Below are 18,533 nucleotides of genomic sequence, written 5' to 3'. Positions count from 1 at the left end.
ACATTTCTTAATAGCTTTCTTATGTTTCTGTGCTAAGAAAACAAGACTGGATGCCAATATGGTCCCATTCCAAGGGACTGTTTTGTAAGATAGCAGCGCAGATCAGACACATTTTTAGATTGCTTCCAACTATTTGATAGAATAAGAAATGACTTAATCCATGAAATCATTCCAAGAAAACTAATGAAGCCACATTTATTGGTCTTAGATTCTATCCTCAAGTTCAATTGTTTTTGTTTCCAGTAAGTGAAAGGTAGGGCTAGGCTGCCAGTGTAGATGGGTTGAGCATTTGTTTTTTTTTGAGACAGTGAGGGTTGCCTAATGGAAAATATAGGTGATACATTTAGCAGTCTGTAGCCTATATTCAATCTTGGTTTATTTTACTAACCTAACAACGTAAAGGAAAATGCTATCTTGTCTGTGTACTATTTCTAATGCTTGCACATACAGTAGGCTTGTACAGTGTAAATACTTATTCAGAGACCACAATGCTTAGCCTTCCACTTTCTTTTCTATTAGCCATCAATATTTAGACTTCCTTTCTCTCCTGCAGGATCATTAAGTGGATTAGTTCTAGATCATTAAGCCTTGATCTGATTTGAGTAGCCCAGGTAATTCATGCAGCCCTTGGCCTTTTTGAAAAAAATATTTCTGTTAATGTTAGTAAAGCATTTCAGTAAGTGCTTGTACAGTGACTTTTTGCTTTTCTAATATTTCCATTTCTTTTTATGATTGAAAAGAAAGTGTGTGTATGTGTCAATATTTAAATTTAAGTTTGCACTTAAATCTAAGTTTAGCAATATTTTTTGGTTTTATTTGATCTAATAATTGATCGGTCCACCATCAGGGAAAGCCCAATGATACATATTCTCAAGCTTGTACTCTACTTCTATTTTATTTGCCTAAAATATTCTGTATGCTATAAATCCTCCATTTGTATTCTGATTTTACAAATAATTATATGGATTACACAAAGCGCAATTATTGTGCTTCCGTCATATTCTTCGCTTGTGATTCTTTCCGGTATATATTTTAGTTCTTGTTGCTATTCCATTTGTACTAAATGTTTTATTTAAGTAATAATCCCTAAAGAACAGGGCATTACTGGCCAATAGCTGGAAGAGTTGAAGGCCCGAGGCGAAGCCGAGGGACTTTAATAACCCAGCCAGGGCATTATTGGCCAGTAATGCCCTGTTCTGAGGGGATTATTACTATTATAGGCTAAATATAGGCTTTTTTTTTTTTTTACATTTTTCATAAAAGATACAGTTTTGTAGTCATAGTGATTTTTATAAGCATGATTGTCTAAATTCTTATGCTTTTACTGCAAGTTTATTGAAAGGAAATTGTACATACACACAGCTATATATATATTTATATATATATATATTTATATATATATATATATATATATATATATATATATATATAGATATAATTATAATATCTATATATAGTATATATACACACACACACACACACACACACACACACACACACACACACACACACACACACACACACACTGCAGCCGCCTTTCTATATACACACACACACACTCTGCAGCCGCCTTTCTATATACACACACACACACACACATACACACACACACACACACTGCAGCCGCCTTTCTATATACACACACACACACACACATACACACACACACACTGCAGCCGCCTTTCTATATACACACACACACACATACACACACACACACTGCAGCCGCCTTTCTATATATACACACACACACACTGCAGCCGCCTTTCTATACACACACACACACTGCAGCCGCCTTTCTATACACACACACACACACTGCAGCCGCCTTTCTATATACACACACACACACACTGCAGCCGCCTTTCTATATACACACACACACACACTGCAGCCGCCTTTCTATATACACACACACACACACACACACACTGCAGCCGCCTTTCTATACACACACACACACACACACACACACTGCAGCCGCCTTTCTGTATACACACACACACACACACACACACACACACACACACACACACACACACTGCAGCCGCCTTTCTGTATACACACACACACACACACTGCAGCCGCCTTTCTGTATACACACACACACACACACACTGCAGCCGCCTTTCTGTATACACACACACACACACACACACACACACACACACACACACACACACACACACACACACACACACACACACACACACACTGCAGCCGCCTTTCTGTATACACACACACACACACACACACACACTGCAGCCGCCTTTCTGTATACACACACACACACACACACACACTGCAGCCGCCTTTCTATACACACACACACACACACACACACACACACACACACACACACACACACACACACACTGCAACCGCCTTTCTATATACACACACACACACACACTCTGCAGTCCCCCCTACACGTTCTGCAGCCCACATAACACCCTCAACTACACCCACAAAACACACTGCAGCTCTCCTCCACGCTCTACACTCACAACACACATACAGCAGCCCCCCTCTACACCAACAAACACTGAAGCCCCCTGTAAACCCACAAAACTGCAGACACACACACCAAAACCCTCTCCTCCACCTTCTACCCCCCCCCCCCCCCCACACACACTGCAACCGCCTTTCTATATACACACACACACTCTGCAGTCCCCCCTACACGTTCTGCAGCCCACATAACACCCTCAACTACACCCACAAAACACACTGCAGCTCTCCTCCACCCTCTACACTCACAACACACATACAGCAGCCCCCCTCTACACCAACAAACACTGAAGCCCCCTGTAAACCCACAAAACTGCAGACACACACACCAAAACCCTCTCCTCCACCTTCTACCCCCCCCCCCCCCCCACACACTGCTGCCCCCCTCTACAGCCACAAAACACACTGGCAGCCCCCCACTGCAGCCCCCCTGGAAACACACTGCAGACACACGTACTCAAAACACTCTGCATCCCTCCACCCACAAAACACACACCGCAGAGATACACACAAACCAAGAAAACAGGCTCTGCCACCTCTCCATCCACAAAAACACACCAGCAGCACCCTCTGTACACCCACTGCAGCCCTCCTGTAAACCCACACACTGCAGACACACACAACAAAACACTGCACCCCTGCTCCACCCACAAAACACACACTGAAGACACACACACTGCAGCCCCCCCCTCCACACACACACACACACACACACACACACACACACACACACACACACACACACACACACACACACACACACACACACACACACCTCTGCTGCCACCTCTACAAACACAAAACACACACCAACAGAAGACACACGCCAATAAAACACACTAATGGCCCCCTTTACACCCACAAAACACACATACACAAATCTTTCCCCTCGCTCTCCTGTGCGGAGTTCTCTGCAGGCATGGTGGGGGAGGAGCCAGTGCCTTGCTGCCTCCAGTCCAATCACCTCCCCTGTTTAAGAGCTGATCTCACTCTTTGTGAATGAGAACTGAAAGCTGATTGGCTGAACAACTTGGCAGGGTGACAAAAATTCCAGGCTATCACTGATTAATTAAAATTCCGGGCATTATCCAATCAGAGCAGGGATTTCAATAATGCCTGGAATTTAAAAGCTTTTGCCTATAATTACCAGTAACAATGGAACCATCTGTTTAATGGTAGTTGGGTTTGGTAAGGTTGGGAATGAGTTTGTAATGCTCCTTGGTATAAAAGGAAGGCAGCGGGTAAAACCTTTTTGGATAAGGGAGATGCTTACTTGGAAAAATACTTCCTAGGATAGATTGGTATTGCGATACTTTTTTGGTTTATAACTTTGTTAAATGGTCAGTATTGCATTGTAACACGCTGTGAACTGTTTTTGCAGGATTTGGAAGGAAGGATGTTGTGGAACACTTGCTGCAGACAGGGGCTAATGTCCATGCCAGAGATGACGGAGGCCTCATTCCACTACACAATGCCTGTTCATTTGGCCATGCAGAGGTTGTCACCCTCCTGCTTTGTCAAGGTGCAGACCCCAACGCTAGAGACAATTGGAACTACACTCCTCTACATGAAGCTGCTATTAAAGGGAAGATAGATGTGTGCATAGGTAAGTGTGGTAACATGTATCATCACATTTAGCAATTGATGGGTTCTTAAAGAAAATTGAGCATAGGAAAATGTCTGTGGTTATGATAAATACAACCTGTAACTTTGTGAAAACTATCTCCCTGCTTACAGTAGTAACAGACAATAGCTTGTCTTTGAAAACTTGAGTGACAATGCAATGACATCACAGAGAGCTAAATGAATAATCCACACTACTCAATATGTCTGCTTACTATGTTTACAAATGAACTAATAATATTTGTACGTATTTATAGGAGTCTAGAGTGTTCCTTCTTACAGGTAAGTGTATTGTGTTTATAAATCAGCTAAGGAATGCCTTGTTTGTAAGCAAGGATTTGAAGTTCCTGTGAGGAGTGTTGCAGTTCATTAATTGAAAGCTGTTGTGCCAGAGTACCACTTAAGTTGAATCACAGACTTGAAAAGCTTTTAATTTAAATATTCTTTTGTTACATGTGCTATACTGTTCTCTATGCTGAGTGAACCAGTAAAACCTTGAGAAAAATGTATATCTTTATTATGATAATAAGTAAAGAGCTAACATATTTTTGTCGCCTTGAGGGTTCCTGAGTTTTTCTGGTACCGTTTCAAGCTGCATGTTCAAAATCGCTAGTGTTTTATCAGTTAATCAAAACAAACTTTATCTTAAGAAGAGCTTGTATGTAATTGACATTAAATTGTAAGCTGAACTCTCGTACATGGTTTGTAAAAGAATGGAACAGATTTAATATTTACACTGTTTAGTGTATCCTTGAAATGTTTTTTTTCCATATCGTTGCATGTACAGTTGTGTGAAAAAGAAAGTACACCCTCTTTGAACTCTGGTTTTCCATATCAGGACATAACAATCATCTGTTCCTTAGCAGGTCTTAAAATTAGGTAAATACAACCTTGGATGAACAACAACACATGACATATTACACAGTGTCATGATTTATTTAACAAAATAAAGCCAAAATGGAGAAGCTATGTGGGAATAACTAAGTATACCTTTACTGCTTCCATAGGCATTAAGATGCCAAGTAGCAGACAGGTGCTGCTAATCAAATGCCCTTGATGCCCTTGATGCCCTTGATTAATTGATCATCAGCAAGTGTGACCATCTCTATAAAAGCCGAAGTTTTAGTGGTTTGCTGGTCTGGAGCATTCAGGTGTGTGTTAACACAATGCCAAGGAGGAAAGACATCAGCAATGATCTTAGAGAAGCAATTGTTGCTGCCCATCAATCTGGGAAGGGTTATAAGGCCATTTCCAAACAATTTAAAGTCCATCACTCTACAGCGAGAAAGATTATTCAAAAGTGGAAAACATTCAAGACAATTGCCAATCTTCCCAGGAGTGGACGTCCCGGCAAATTCACCCCAAGGTCAGACTGTGCTTTGCTCAGAGAAATAGTTCATGACTACAATTAGAAAAAGACTGAACAAGTATGGTTTATTTGGAAGGGTTGCCAGGAGAAAGCCTCTTCTCTCTAAAAATAACATGGCAGCACGGCTTAGGTTTTCAAAGTTGCATCTGAACAAACCACAAAACTTCTGAAACTATGTCCTTTGGACAGACGAGACCAAAGTGGAGGTGTTTGGCCATAATGCACAGAGCCACGTTTGGCGAAAAGCAAACACAGCATATCAGCACTAATACCTCATACCTACTGTCAAGCACAGTGGTGGAGGGGTGATGATTTGGGCTTGTTTTGCAGCCACAGGACCTGGGAACCATGCAGTCATTAAGTCGACCATGAACTCTTCTGTATACCAAAGTATTTTAGAGTCAAATGTGAGGCCATCTGTCCGACAGCTAAAGCTTGGCCGAAATTGGGTCATGCAACAGGACAATAATCCCAAGCACACCAGCAAATTTACAACAGAATGGCTGAAAAAGAAAAGAATCAAGGTGTTGCCATGGCCCAGTCAAAGTCCAGACCTCAACCCGATTGAAATGCTGTGGTTGGGCCTTAAGAGAGCTATGCACAAACAAATGCCAACAAACCTCAATGAACTGAAGCAACGTTGTAAGGAAGAGTGGGCCAAAATTCCTCCACAATGATGTGAGAGACTGATAAAGTCATAGAGAAAACGATTACTTCGTTATTGCTGCTAATGGTGGTTTTACAAGCTATTGAATCATAAGGTGTACTTAGTTTTTCACACATGGCTTCTCCATTTTTTTTTTTTTTTTTTTTTAAATCATGACACGGTGTAATATGTTGTGTTGTTCATCTGAGGTTGTATTTACTTAATTTTTAGACCTGCTAAGGAACAGATGATTATGTCCTGATATGTAAAACCATAGAATTCAAAGAGGGTGTACTTTCTTTTTCACACAACTGTATGAGGCATACCTAGTGGCAAGACAGAAGTCCTTGTAAGCTCTGCTTCATATGTCCTAATTTATATTAGTGCTTACTAATTCCGCTTCACTAATGCATGATAACGTGTGCTGAAGAACAGCCAATTTGACTGTCATCAAGAACCATGGGACGTGTATTCCTGTGCAGCGCCATTATAGCTAGATATGGGTATGGAAATATCACTGACGCCTACATTTCCACCCCTGGCACCTATGCTATGCGTAGTGATGAAGTACAAAAGTAGGGGCTCCCTAGAGCTGAAATTAATAGCGTTCAACTCCAGAGACTTCCTGCTTCGTGTGTGTGTGTATGTGTGTGTGTGTGTGTGTGTGTGTGTGTATATATATATATATATGTGTGTGTATATATATATATATATATATATATATATATATATATATATATATATATATATATATATATATATATATATATATATATATATATATATATATTGCAAAGCTAGTACAACAAACCTCACACTGAGACCCATTAAGGTTGAAACATGTATGTGAGTGGTTTAACTTGCTTTGCATCTAATCCCATGCTGTGTGAACAGCATTGCATTTGCTTATATGGGCTCCATGTGAATGGATATTCCAGGCAAAAGGTGGCACTGTGTGCTCATTTGCATGTCATTTCCCAGAATCCCTTACTGCAGTGGGAGCTCTGTATGCTAGGTGATGGTGAAAGCGTTGCAGACCTGTCTAAGACATGTGAATGTACTCACAAGTGATATTCTTTATTGGCTATATGCCAACGGTGGAGGTTTTTTGTTGCCTTTTTCACCCACCATAACTTAAAAAAAAAAAAATCTATATATATCTATATCTATCTATATCTCTTCGTGGATTACTCCTTTTTAAGGGATGACCCTGTGTTGTTTGTACTGCCCTTGGGATGAGTAGTTCTTTTTCAAAGCTCCTTGTATTGTCCCCGAATATATTTGTATGTAGAAGAGGTGGAAAATTCCCAGTCAGACGCCTAAATATTCACTCCTAACACCTGTTACAGAGATGAACTACAAGTCCCTAAAGCCCTTGTGTAAAATGATGTGACATCACCCAGGGATCTGCTAATCGGTGCAGAGCTCTGGTAACCACACCCCTTACGCCCACACATCTCTGGGAGTGTAAGGCTGCGCTTATAGTGCCCTCGACAGTGACGTCAAAACAAATGCATTGCCGCCGTCGCGCTCGCGTATAGTAAGCGCAGCGAGACGGCTTGGTTGCGATCGCTGGAAGTCATCTCAATTTGATTTTTCCAGCGACCGCAGCCTGACGTCGCCGGCACTATAAGCGTAGCCTAAGCAGTGTTTTGCACCACGGGAGATAAAAATGCAAGCTTCAGATTATGGGGAGGGGGGGAGAATGTGAGACAAAGTAGCATGGACTGCTGTTTCAATATTAATCAGGAGAAACTAAAGTTTACAATAGCTTGGGAGAGAGCAGATTTGGGCACACAATTATTTACTATAGAAGACCTGGAAAGACTGGGACTTGGGACTGCTTTCAATTGCATTTATATAATAAGAAAGTTTAGAAATTTGAGTGTTTTCAAAATTATTTTTGAAAAATGACCTGGGAGTGTAGCTTATGTCTATTGTATTTGCATAAAATTTGTATTATTGTATTTAATAAATGATTGGTGATATAATTACAAGGATCATGGGTACATAAACTTCAGTTACTAGTCCATTTTTTTTTTTGTTAAAGTTTGCTTTCCTTAATCCATCATTATGTAATGCCTGATTAGTTTCCTATTTTGTAGAAACATTGATGTAAAACACTTAAGGACATCTTCATAACCATGGAGAAATGCTTTACATCTTTGTTCTGTTTGATGCGTCTTGGGAATTAATCTAATATACCCTCCTTAATTATGCATAACCCTCGGTCTACCCATCTTTGAGCCACTAATTTATGAGCCCCAAAACGTGTTTGATATATTTCTTGTTCTTTATTGTTGTGCTTTAAAAGTTGAGACTTAGGCCGTAATATACTGTGTGTATGGTGATCTGTGCTGCCGGGAGCGACAGGTTGTGTGTGTATATGTGTGTTATTTATTATTAAAAAGACACGTTGGTAAGAATAAAATATTTATTAACATTGTGTACACACACACACACACATTGTAGCGGCGCAAAATCTTTCTTTTCCTCATCTTCCCCCCTCCATCTTTCTCCCCCCCCCCCCCCCCTCTGTCGGCCGGCTCCACGCTCACTGCCGTGCGCGAGCGGTTCTATTCTAGAAAGGCTGACTTACCTCAGCCAACTATAACTGCCGCGCACACCCTCTATAGAACAGACCTTAAAGCTAAATAACTAAACAAGTACTCTGTCTGTATTCAATCCCTACGTTATCTTTTTGTGTTTCTGAAATTGATGAAGAGCAAATGTATACACGGTGAGTTAAGAAACGGTTTGCCATCTTGGCTACTTCAACAAAGGGATGTCTGATCACCAGGTCTGTGCAATATTACATGTGGAAAAGTGTCATATTGAATGTCTTCTTTATTGCATTTATTTTTTGGCAAATAGGTTTAAGATCTTTTGAGCTTTGGTGCAAATATTTACAGGCAGTAAAAATGATTTCATCTACTGGCAACCATTCCTGTTGATTTCAGTGACGTAACTGAAATATTTCTTATATACTATACTGCCAAAATGTTCATATGTACAATGCAACAAAAAGCAATCACTGGCCCCAAGAATTTACAACTGAGAAAAGCACTTGATTGTTTAGCTAGTCGTTGTGTTGCTTGCATTATACCTCTTTCCATAAATAAGTTTTATTGGGTCGCTTTTAAAATCTAAGCATAAAGATAATAACTAGGCTGATACAAAATCCTGGATTGTATTAAAATAATCCACAAAAATTAAACTCTGCGTAATCTGCCTAAATCATTTTGATGCTTCAGATTCAATTTTCTAGCGGAGGTAAGGGTTGTGGGAATACCTTGATCTTTCATCAATTTATAAGGATAATGATGCTGTTGTTTTTAATACACTATTTTTTCCCCCCCATACTCCACTGCCAAGCTGAAGGAAGACCTGCATGTAACGTTGCAGATATATTATATAGTCTTGAACAATGAAATTAATTTTGATAAAGAAATATAACAAAACCAGCGTGAATAGAATTTTAGTTGCGGGAAATAACTGTTTTTCAGGTAAGACTTTTTTTCTTGATCTGGAGAGGCACAATTTTCAGAAGCAGAAAAACTTTTTAATGTAATATACTATTGATTAATATTTTATATTTCAATATTCTGTGTAAGCTTATAGTTTATCAGTGGGGGATTGACTGACTTGGTGCAAATGATTCCTTTAGAAACGGAGTAAAGCATTTGTAATACCCTAATGAAAAGTTAAGGTCATTTATAGTTTATAATTTTTTAATTATCCGCAACTAGTGAAAGATAAGTGTTCCCATTTCAATAGCCTTTTTTTGTCTTGAGATTGCTGCAGTTGTTAATTAAAACATGATTTATTTGGTTTCACAAGCTCAGATGATTCATTATTTAATCATTTACAAGTATTATCTGTGTATGTCTATTGTATAATTGGTATTTGCACAAATAGTTTTTTTTTTTCTCATTTAGAAATTTAGAAATACTGCCCATATATGTATTTTGTTGATAGCATCATTGCAGGCAGTTTAAAAAACCTGCAGTGGTTAAGATTTTATACTGGATAGTTTTGTAATTCACAATTTTCTCATGGACCACAATTCTTTTTTGTATTACTTGAGCCTATTTTTTATTATCCTAAATTAGAAGCCATTTCAGCTTTCCCAATATTTTCCCTATTATAATTGGATGAGGGAACACGTGAAGCGAAATACATCAACTGTGGCCACTTTGGGTATCTGGTTTTATTGTTTGTCTATTGTTTTTGTATCTAAAGCCCTCTCCTGCCTTAAACCTTTCCTACTGACTGCCCAACAATCTTAATATATAAAATTGAATGGTTAGTGCTAGCTGCGGTGAATTTGATTGGTCCTCAGCCTCTGGCCAATCAGATTGGTGGGTCTGACGTCACCCAACTGCCACTTTCTTCCCCCCTCGACCACACACACACCACACACACACACACACACACAGACACACACCTCTCTCTCTCTCTCTCTCTCCTCTCTCCCCCTCCCCCCCCCATCACACTCACCTTCCTCCCTGGCGCTCCACTCACCTCCCCCCCTCCCCGGCGCTCCACTCACGTCCCTCCACTCACCTCCCCCCTCCCCTGTGCTCCACTCACCTCCCCCCCTCCCCGGCGCTCCACTCACCTCCCCCCCTGGTGCTCCACTCACCCCCTCCACTCACCTCCCTCCCCGGTGCTCCACTCACCTTCCCCCTCCCCGGCGCTCCACTCACCTCCCCCCCGGCGCTCCACTCACCTCCCCCCCCCGGCGCTCCACTCACCTCCCTCCCCGGTGCTACACTCACCTCCCTCCCTCCCCGGTGCTCCACTCACCTCCTCCCCTCCCCGGTGCTCCACTCACCCCCCCCCCTCCCCGGTGCTCCACTCACCTCCCCCCCTCCCCGGTGCTCCACTCACCTCCCCCCCTCCCTGGTGCTCCACTCACCTCCCCCCCTCCCTGGTGCTCCACTCACCTCCCCGGTGCTACACTCACTTCTCCGCCTCCCCGGCTTCCACTCACCTCCCCGCCTCTCCACTCCCCTCCCCCCTCCCCGGCGCTCCACTCACCTCCCCCCCTCCTCCCTCGCGGAGTAACTAAGATGGCGGCGGTTGGAAGGAGAGGTGACGTGTGTGTGTGTGTCACTGTGTGTGTGTGTCACTGTGTGTGTGTGTCACTGTGTGTGTGTGTCACTGTGTGTGTGTGTGTGTCACTGTGTGTGTGTGTGTGTCACTGTGTGTGTGTGTGTCACTGTGTGTGTGTCACTGTGTGTGTGTCACTGTGTGTGTGTGTCACTGTGTGTGTGTGTCACTGTGTGTGTGTGACACTGTGTGTGTGTGTGACACTGTGTGTGTGTGTGTGACACTGTGTGTGTGTGTGACACTGTGTGTGTGTGTGACACTGTGTGTGTGTGTGTGTGACACTGTGTGTGTGTGTGACACTGTGTGTGTGTGTGTGTGACACTGTGTGTGTGTGTGTGTGACACTGTGTGTGTGTGTGTGTGTGACACTGTGTGTGTGTGTGTGTGTGTGTGTGTGACACTGTGTGTGTGTGTGTGTGTGTGTGACACTGTGTGTGTGTGTGTGACACTGTGTGTGTGTGTGTGACACTGTGTGTGTGTGTGTGTGTCACTGTGTGTGTGTGTGTCACTGTGTGTGTGTGTGTCACTGTGTGTGTGTGTCACTGTGTGTGTGTGTCACTGTGTGTGTGTGTCACTGTGTGTGTGTGTCACTGTGTGTGTGTGTGTGTGTGTGTGCGTGTGTGTGTGTGTGTGCATGTGTGTGCGTGTGTGTGTGTGTCACTGTGTGTCTGTGTGTGTGTGTGTCACTGTGTGTCTGTGTGTGTGTCACTGTGTGTCTGTGTGTGTGTGTGTGTCACTGTGTGTCTGTGTGTGTGTGTGTCACTGTGTGTCTGTGTGTGTGTGTGTCACTGTGTGTGTGTGTGTGTGTGTGTGTGTGTCACTGTGTGTGTGTGTGTGTGTGTGTGTCACTGTGTGTGTGTGTCACTGTGTGTGTGTGTGTGTGTGTGACACTGTGTGTTTGTGTGTGTGTGTGTGTGACACTGTGTGTTTGTGTGTGTGTGTGTGTCACTGTGTGTTTGTGTGTGTGTGTGTGACACTGTGTGTTTGTGTGTGTGTGACACTGTGTGTTTGTGTGTGTGTGTGTGTGACACTGTGTGTTTGTGTGTGTGTGTGTGACACTGTGTGTGTGTGTGACACTGTGTGTGTGTGTGTGTGACACTGTGTGTGTGTGTGTGTGACACTGTGTGTGTGTGTGACACTGTGTGTGTGACACTGTGTGTGTGTCACTGTGTGTGTGTGTGTGTCACTGCGTGTGTGTGTGTGTGTGTGTCACTGTGTGTGTGTGTGTGTGTGTGTGACACTGTGTGTGTGTGTGTGACACTGTGTGTGTGTGTGTGTGACACTGTGTGTGTGTGTGTGTGACACTGTGTGTGTGTGTGACACTGTGTGTGTGACACTGTGTGTGTGTGTCACTGTGTGTGTGTGTGTGTCACTGCGTGTGTGTGTGTGTGTGTGTCACTGTGTGTGTGTGTGTGTGTGTGTGTGTGTGTGTGTGTGTCACTGTGTGTCTGTGTGTGTCACTGTGTGTGTGTGTCACTGTGTGTGTGTCACTGTGTGTCTGTGTCTGTGTGTGTCACTGTGTGTGTGTGTGTGTGTCACTGTGTGTGTGTCACTGTGTGTGTCACTGTGTGTGTGTGTGTGTGTGTGTGTGTGTCACTGTGTGTGTGTGTGTGTGTGTGTGTGTGTGTGTGTCACTGTGTGTGTGTGTGTGTGTGTGTGTGTGTGTCACTGTGTGTGTGTGTGTGACACTGTGTGTTTGTGTGTGTGTGTGTGTGACACTGTGTGTGTGTGTGTGTGACACTGTGTGTTTGTGTGTGTGTGTGTGTGTGTGTGTGACACTGTGTGTGTGTGTGTGTGTGTGACACTGTGTTTGTGTGTGTGTGTGACACTGTGTGTTTGTGTGTGTGACACTGTGTGTGTTAGTGTGTGTGTGTGTGACACTGTGTGTGTGTGTGTGTGTGTGTGTGTGTGTGTGTGTGACACTGTGTGTGTGTGTGTGTGTGTGTGACACTGTTTGTGACACTGTGACACTGTGTGTGTGACACTGTGTGACACTGTGTGTGTGTGTGTGACACTGTGTGTGTGTGACACTGTGTGTGTGTGACACTGTGTGTGTGTGACACTGTGTGTGTGTGTGTGTGTGTGTGTGTGTGTGTGTGTGTGTGTGTGTGTGACACTGTGTGTGTGTGTGTGTGTGTGACACTGTGTGTGTGTGTGTGTGACACTGTGTGTGTGTGTGTGACACTGTGTGTGTGTGTGTGACACTGTGTGTGTGTGTGTGACACTGTGTGTGTGTGTGTGACACTGTGTGACTGTGTGTGTGACACTGTGTGACTGTGTGTGTGACAGTGTGAGTGTGTGTGTGTGACAGTGTGAGTGTGTGTGTGACACTGTGTGTGTGTGTGACACTGCGTGTGTGTGTCACTGCGTGTGTGTGTGTGTGTCACTGCGTGTGTGTGTGTGTGTCACTGCGTGTGTGTGTGTGTGACACTGCGTGTGTGTGTGTGTGTGACATTGCGTGTGTGTGTGTGTGTGTGACACTGTGTGTGTGTGTGTGTGTGTGTGTGTGTGTGTGTGTGTGTGTGTGTGTGTGTGTGACACTGTGTGTGTGTGTGACACTGTGTGTGTGTGTGACACTGTGTGTGTGTGTGACACTGTGTGTGTGTGTGACACTGTGTGTGTGTGACACTGTGTGTGTGTGACACTGTGTGTGTGTGTGACACTGTGTGTGTGTGTGTGTGTGTGTGACACTGTGTGTGTGTGTGTGACACTGTGTGTGTGTGTGTCACTGTGTGTGTGTGTGTCACTGTGTGTGTGTGTGTGTCACTGTGTGTGTGTGTGTGTGTGTGTGTGTGTGTCACTGTGTGTGTGTGTGTCACTGTGTGTGTGTGTGTGTGTCACTGTGTGTCACTGTGTGTCACTGTGTGTCACTGTGTGTGTCACTGTGTGTGTGTGTTACTGTGTGTGTGTCAGACACTGTAGGGTGGGGAACCGGAGCTACGCATGGGGGGGGGGGGGGCAGGAGCGGAGAGAGAGGGGGGGAGCGAAGAAACATGGGGGAGTGGAGAGGATGGACCCGGAAATTTTAAGCAACCCCCCCCCCTCCTGTCCACTGTCACAGCCCCTCCTGTCCACTGTCACCCCCCCCTCCTGTCCACTGTCACCCCCCCTCCTGTCCACTCTCCCCCCCCTCCTGTCCACTCTCCCCCCCCCTCCTGTCCACTCTCCCCCCGTCCAGTCCACTCTCCCCCCCCCTCCTGTCCTCTGCCACCCCCTCCTGTCCACTGTCCCCCCCTCCTGTCCACTGTCCCCCCCTCCTGTCCACTGTCCCCCCCTCCTGTCCACTGTCCCCCCCTCCTGTCCACTGTCCCCCCCTCCTGTCCACTGTCCCCCCTCCTTTCCACTGTCCCCCCCTCCTTTCCACTGTCCCCCCCTCCTGTCCACTGCCCCCCCTCCTGTCCACTGCCCCCCCTCCTGTCCACTGCCCCCCTCCTGTCCACTGCCCCCCCCTCCTGTCCACTGCCCCCCCCCTCCTGTCCACTGCCCCCCCTCCTGTCCACTGCCCCCCCTCCTGTCCACTGTCCCTCCCCCTCCTGTCCACTGTCCCTCCCCCTCCTGTCCACTGTCCCTCCCCCCTCCTGTCCACTGTGTCCCCCCTCCTGTCCACTGTCCCATCCCCCTCCTGTCCACTGTCCCATCCCCCTCCTGTCCACTGTCCCATCCTCCTGTCCACTGTCCCATCCCCCTCCTGTCCACTGTCCCATCCCCCTCCTGTCCACTGTCCCATCCCCCTCCTGTCCACTGTCCCCTCCCCCTCCTGTCAACTGTCCCCTCCCCCTCCTGTCCACTGTCCCCTCCCCTCCTGTCCACTGTCCCCTCCCCCTCCTGTCCACTGTCCCCTCCCCCTCCTGTCCACTGTCCCCTCCCCCTCCTGTCCACTGTCCCCTCCCCCTCCTGTCCACTGTCCCCTCCCCCTCCTGTCCACTGTCCCCTCCCCCTCCTGTCCACTGTCCCCTCCCCCTCCTGTCCGCCGTCCCCTCCTGTCCGCTGTCGTCCCGTCCCCTCCCCTCCTGTCCCCTCCTGTCCGCTGTCGTCCCGTCCCCTCCTGTCCCCTCCTGTCCGCTGTCGTCCCGTCCCCTCCTGTCCCCTCCTGCCCGCTGTCGTCCCGTCCCCTCCTGTCCGCTGTCGTCCCGTCCCCTCCTGTCCGCTGTCGTCCCGTCCCCTCCTGTCCGCTGTCGTCCCGTCCCCTCCTGTCCGCTGTCGTCCCGTCCCCTCCTGTCCGCTGTCGTCCCGTCCCCTCCTGTCCGCTGTCGTCCCGTCCCCTCCTGTCCGCTGTCGTCCCGTCCCCTCCTGTCCGCTGTCGTCCCGTCCCCTCCTGTCCGCTGTCGTCCCGTCCCCTCCTGTCCGCTGTCGTCCCGTCCCCTCCTGTCCGCTGTCGTCCCGTCCCCTCCTGTCCGCTGTCGTCCCGTCCCCTCCTGTCCGCTGTCGTCCCGTCCCCTCCTGTCCGCTGTCCGTCCCCCTCCTCCTCCTGTCCGCTGTCCCTCCCTCCCCTCCTCCTGTCCGCTGTCCCTCCCTCCCCTCCTCCTGTCCGCTGTCCCTCCCTCCCCTCCTCCTGTCCGCTGTCCCTCCCCTGTCCGCTGTCCCTCCCCCCTCCCCCCTCCCCTCCCCCTGTCCACTGTCCTTCCACCTTTCCCCCCCCCCCTTTTCCTAGCGGGAAATTTAACTCACGGGCAACGCCGGGTCTCTCAGCTAGTCTATCGTAAACGCTGCTGCCAGAATCACTCTACTAAATCTGTTTCAGCGTCTCCCCTGCTGAAATCACTCTCCTGACTTCGGATCAAATCCCGCATCTCGCACTCAATCCTCCTCACTTTTAAAGCTTTACACTCTTCTCCCCCTCCTTACATCTCAGCCCTAATTTCTCGCTATGCACCATCCTGACTTGCGTTCTTCCCAAGGATGTCTTCTCTCTACCCCCTTGGTATCTAAAGCCCTCTCCCGCCTTAAACCTTTTTTTACTGACTGCCCCGCATTTCTGGAATGCCCTTCCCCTCACTATCCGACTAGTACCCTCTCTATCCACCTTTAAAACACGCCTGCTTAATATGAGCAGCTACATGGCGGGTACTTTACACCTCATACATAAGTGCGCCTGCAAGGGTCCAATGTTTATCAGAACGCCTTCCTACTGTCTCTGTACATTCTTCCTACCTACCAATTAGATGGTAAGTTCTTCGGAGCAGGGACTCCTTTTCCTAAATGTTACTTTTATGTCTGAAGAATTTCTTCCCTTTGTGTTATTTGTATTATTTGTTATATGATTGCCACGTGTATTACTGCTGTGAAGCGCTATGTACATTAATGGCGCTATATAAATAAAGATATGCATACATAGTTGCGCAGTAATGTTATAGGCGTAAGTAACAATTACAGACCAGATTCAAATGTGAGACAGCTTTAGTTTTGAAAGAACTTAGACTTGTGGCGGCTGTGAGTTTCGGGTAAATTATTCCAGTTGTGAGGTGCACAGTAAGAGGAGGAGCGGCCGGATACTTTGTTGAACCTTGTGACCATGAATAGTGCTCCATGTGGTAGGGGTGAGGAGCTTGTTCAGGTACACGGGCAGCTTGCCCAGAAAGTATTTGAAGGCAAGACAGGAAAGATGAACTTATCGCCTAGACTCAAGTAAAGACCAATCTAGTTCTTTGAGCATTTCGTAGTGATGTGTGTTGTAGTTGCATTGGAGGACAAAACGGCATATTCAATTGTATAGGGTATCAAGTTTGCGAAGGTGGGTTGTGGGTGTCGTGCCATATACTGTGTCCTCATGTTGTGACAGACAATAGCTACCTTTCTGGACAACTTTGTTGCCGGTGCCTCGACAGTCAGTGGAAACAAAGCTTAATTATCAGCTTGTATAATACCACACAATAGTGTGAAGAAAAAAATGTGAACTAGCGCTAAAGTGTAATACACAGTGTGATATTAAAAAACTTATAATAAAGGATGGCTGCCCGGTGATACTGCCAGTACTAACAGAATAAACCAAAATAAAGAAAAACCTGGCGCCAAATAGTCAGTGGAATGTCCTGTACTCCTCAAGGGATCCGCACACTTGCTCGACAGACCATGCAAAGAAAAGAACAGAAGACAGTTCTTTTCTTTGCATGGTCTGTCGAGCAAGTGTGCGGATCCCTTGAGGAGTACAGGACATTCCACTTACACAATAGTGTGAGAATTAAATTGGTCAGATATTACTGTTAACTGAAGTTTAAGAATACTTGGACAATTTCACAAAATCCACGAATGGCATTTCAAATTAAGGTTTTTTTTTTTGTTTTTTTTTTTTCCCCCTTCTGTGTTTCATTTAGTATTATGAATTTTTGTCCTATTAGGTTTAATTGCTCATCGCACAACGTGATATAAAATATAACGTATTCCTAGTTTAGCAAGGTGGCTGGCTCAGTTATGATTTCCAGGATCACAGAAATATGAGTGCCTCATTTCCATGTCCGTTTCTCAGACGCAGTCGACTACCCATATTAGAGTTTAAGTTGTGAACTCTTCCCTTAGGATTAACCCTTAGAGTGCATAGAGACGCAGCCACTACATCATGCGGCCTGCCAGACTCCTCATTTTCTATGGGAGATCTGCACTGGAGGGAAATGGAAGAGTACTCGTCCTTTTCCGGGTTAAGGGAAGCATTGGTCCCGTGATCACTGATGAGCCGTCACGTGGCTGCGCTTCGCTGAATGGGACGTTACGCACTGGTGCGGCAGCCGCTCTGGCACCCAAGGTGTTAATGGGCCAAAGTTGCAACACTTACGTGAGTCAATAAACATTAACTCGTAGTTACCTCATTTTAGATACTAAGATTGCACACCAAATTCTACTTATTTCTGCATTTATTAGTTATTCTGGACCAAGCCCACTGTGGCAAATGAGTATGTTCAGGTAGCTAAACTCATCTCCTTTAAAAGTACACAGAGGCAGGTTACCCTTGTGGGGAGGTGAAAAGAAATTATTTTCTAGGGGAGCAGTGGGAGGTATGTCTACTCACTGTGGTCTGCTGATTGAAAAGGAAGTGGGGGAGTCTTAACACCCAGGCTGTAGGAGGATTACACAACACTAGGTTTCCTGGGAGAAATTACAGGGGTCTGTGCTAGAGTTGCTAGGCAACCGACAAACCAGGGAGGGAAGGATACATTAGTTGCAATGTTGCACTGAACAGGGACAGAAATAACATAAAAGGGAGAAATGCACCACTAGTTTTATGGCATGTGCGGCATCCAGAGAGCAGGAGAAAAAAACAATCCTGTTCCAGGACTGT

The 18,533-nt window shown here is 45.8% G+C and overlaps 1 protein-coding gene across 5 annotated transcripts in view; it reads left to right on the top strand.

Moving 5' to 3' along the window:
• TNKS (tankyrase) overlaps positions 1-18,533 on the top strand; it is a 276,669-nt gene that overhangs the window by 33,555 nt on the left and 224,581 nt on the right. For all 5 annotated transcript variants that reach the window (XM_075604188.1, XM_075604177.1, XM_075604215.1 and 2 more), the window contains exon 2: positions 3,893-4,117. In XM_075604188.1, the coding sequence (XP_075460303.1) occupies positions 3,893-4,117 (225 nt within the window). The remainder of the gene's footprint in view (positions 1-3,892; positions 4,118-18,533) is intronic.

This window comes from Ascaphus truei, chromosome 1, assembly GCF_040206685.1.
Source record: "Ascaphus truei isolate aAscTru1 chromosome 1, aAscTru1.hap1, whole genome shotgun sequence".
In the NCBI taxonomy this organism is placed as follows: domain Eukaryota; kingdom Metazoa; phylum Chordata; class Amphibia; order Anura; family Ascaphidae; genus Ascaphus; species Ascaphus truei.
Note: the sequence above shows the minus strand (reverse complement) of the source record. Positions and strands in the feature narration are given on the sequence as shown.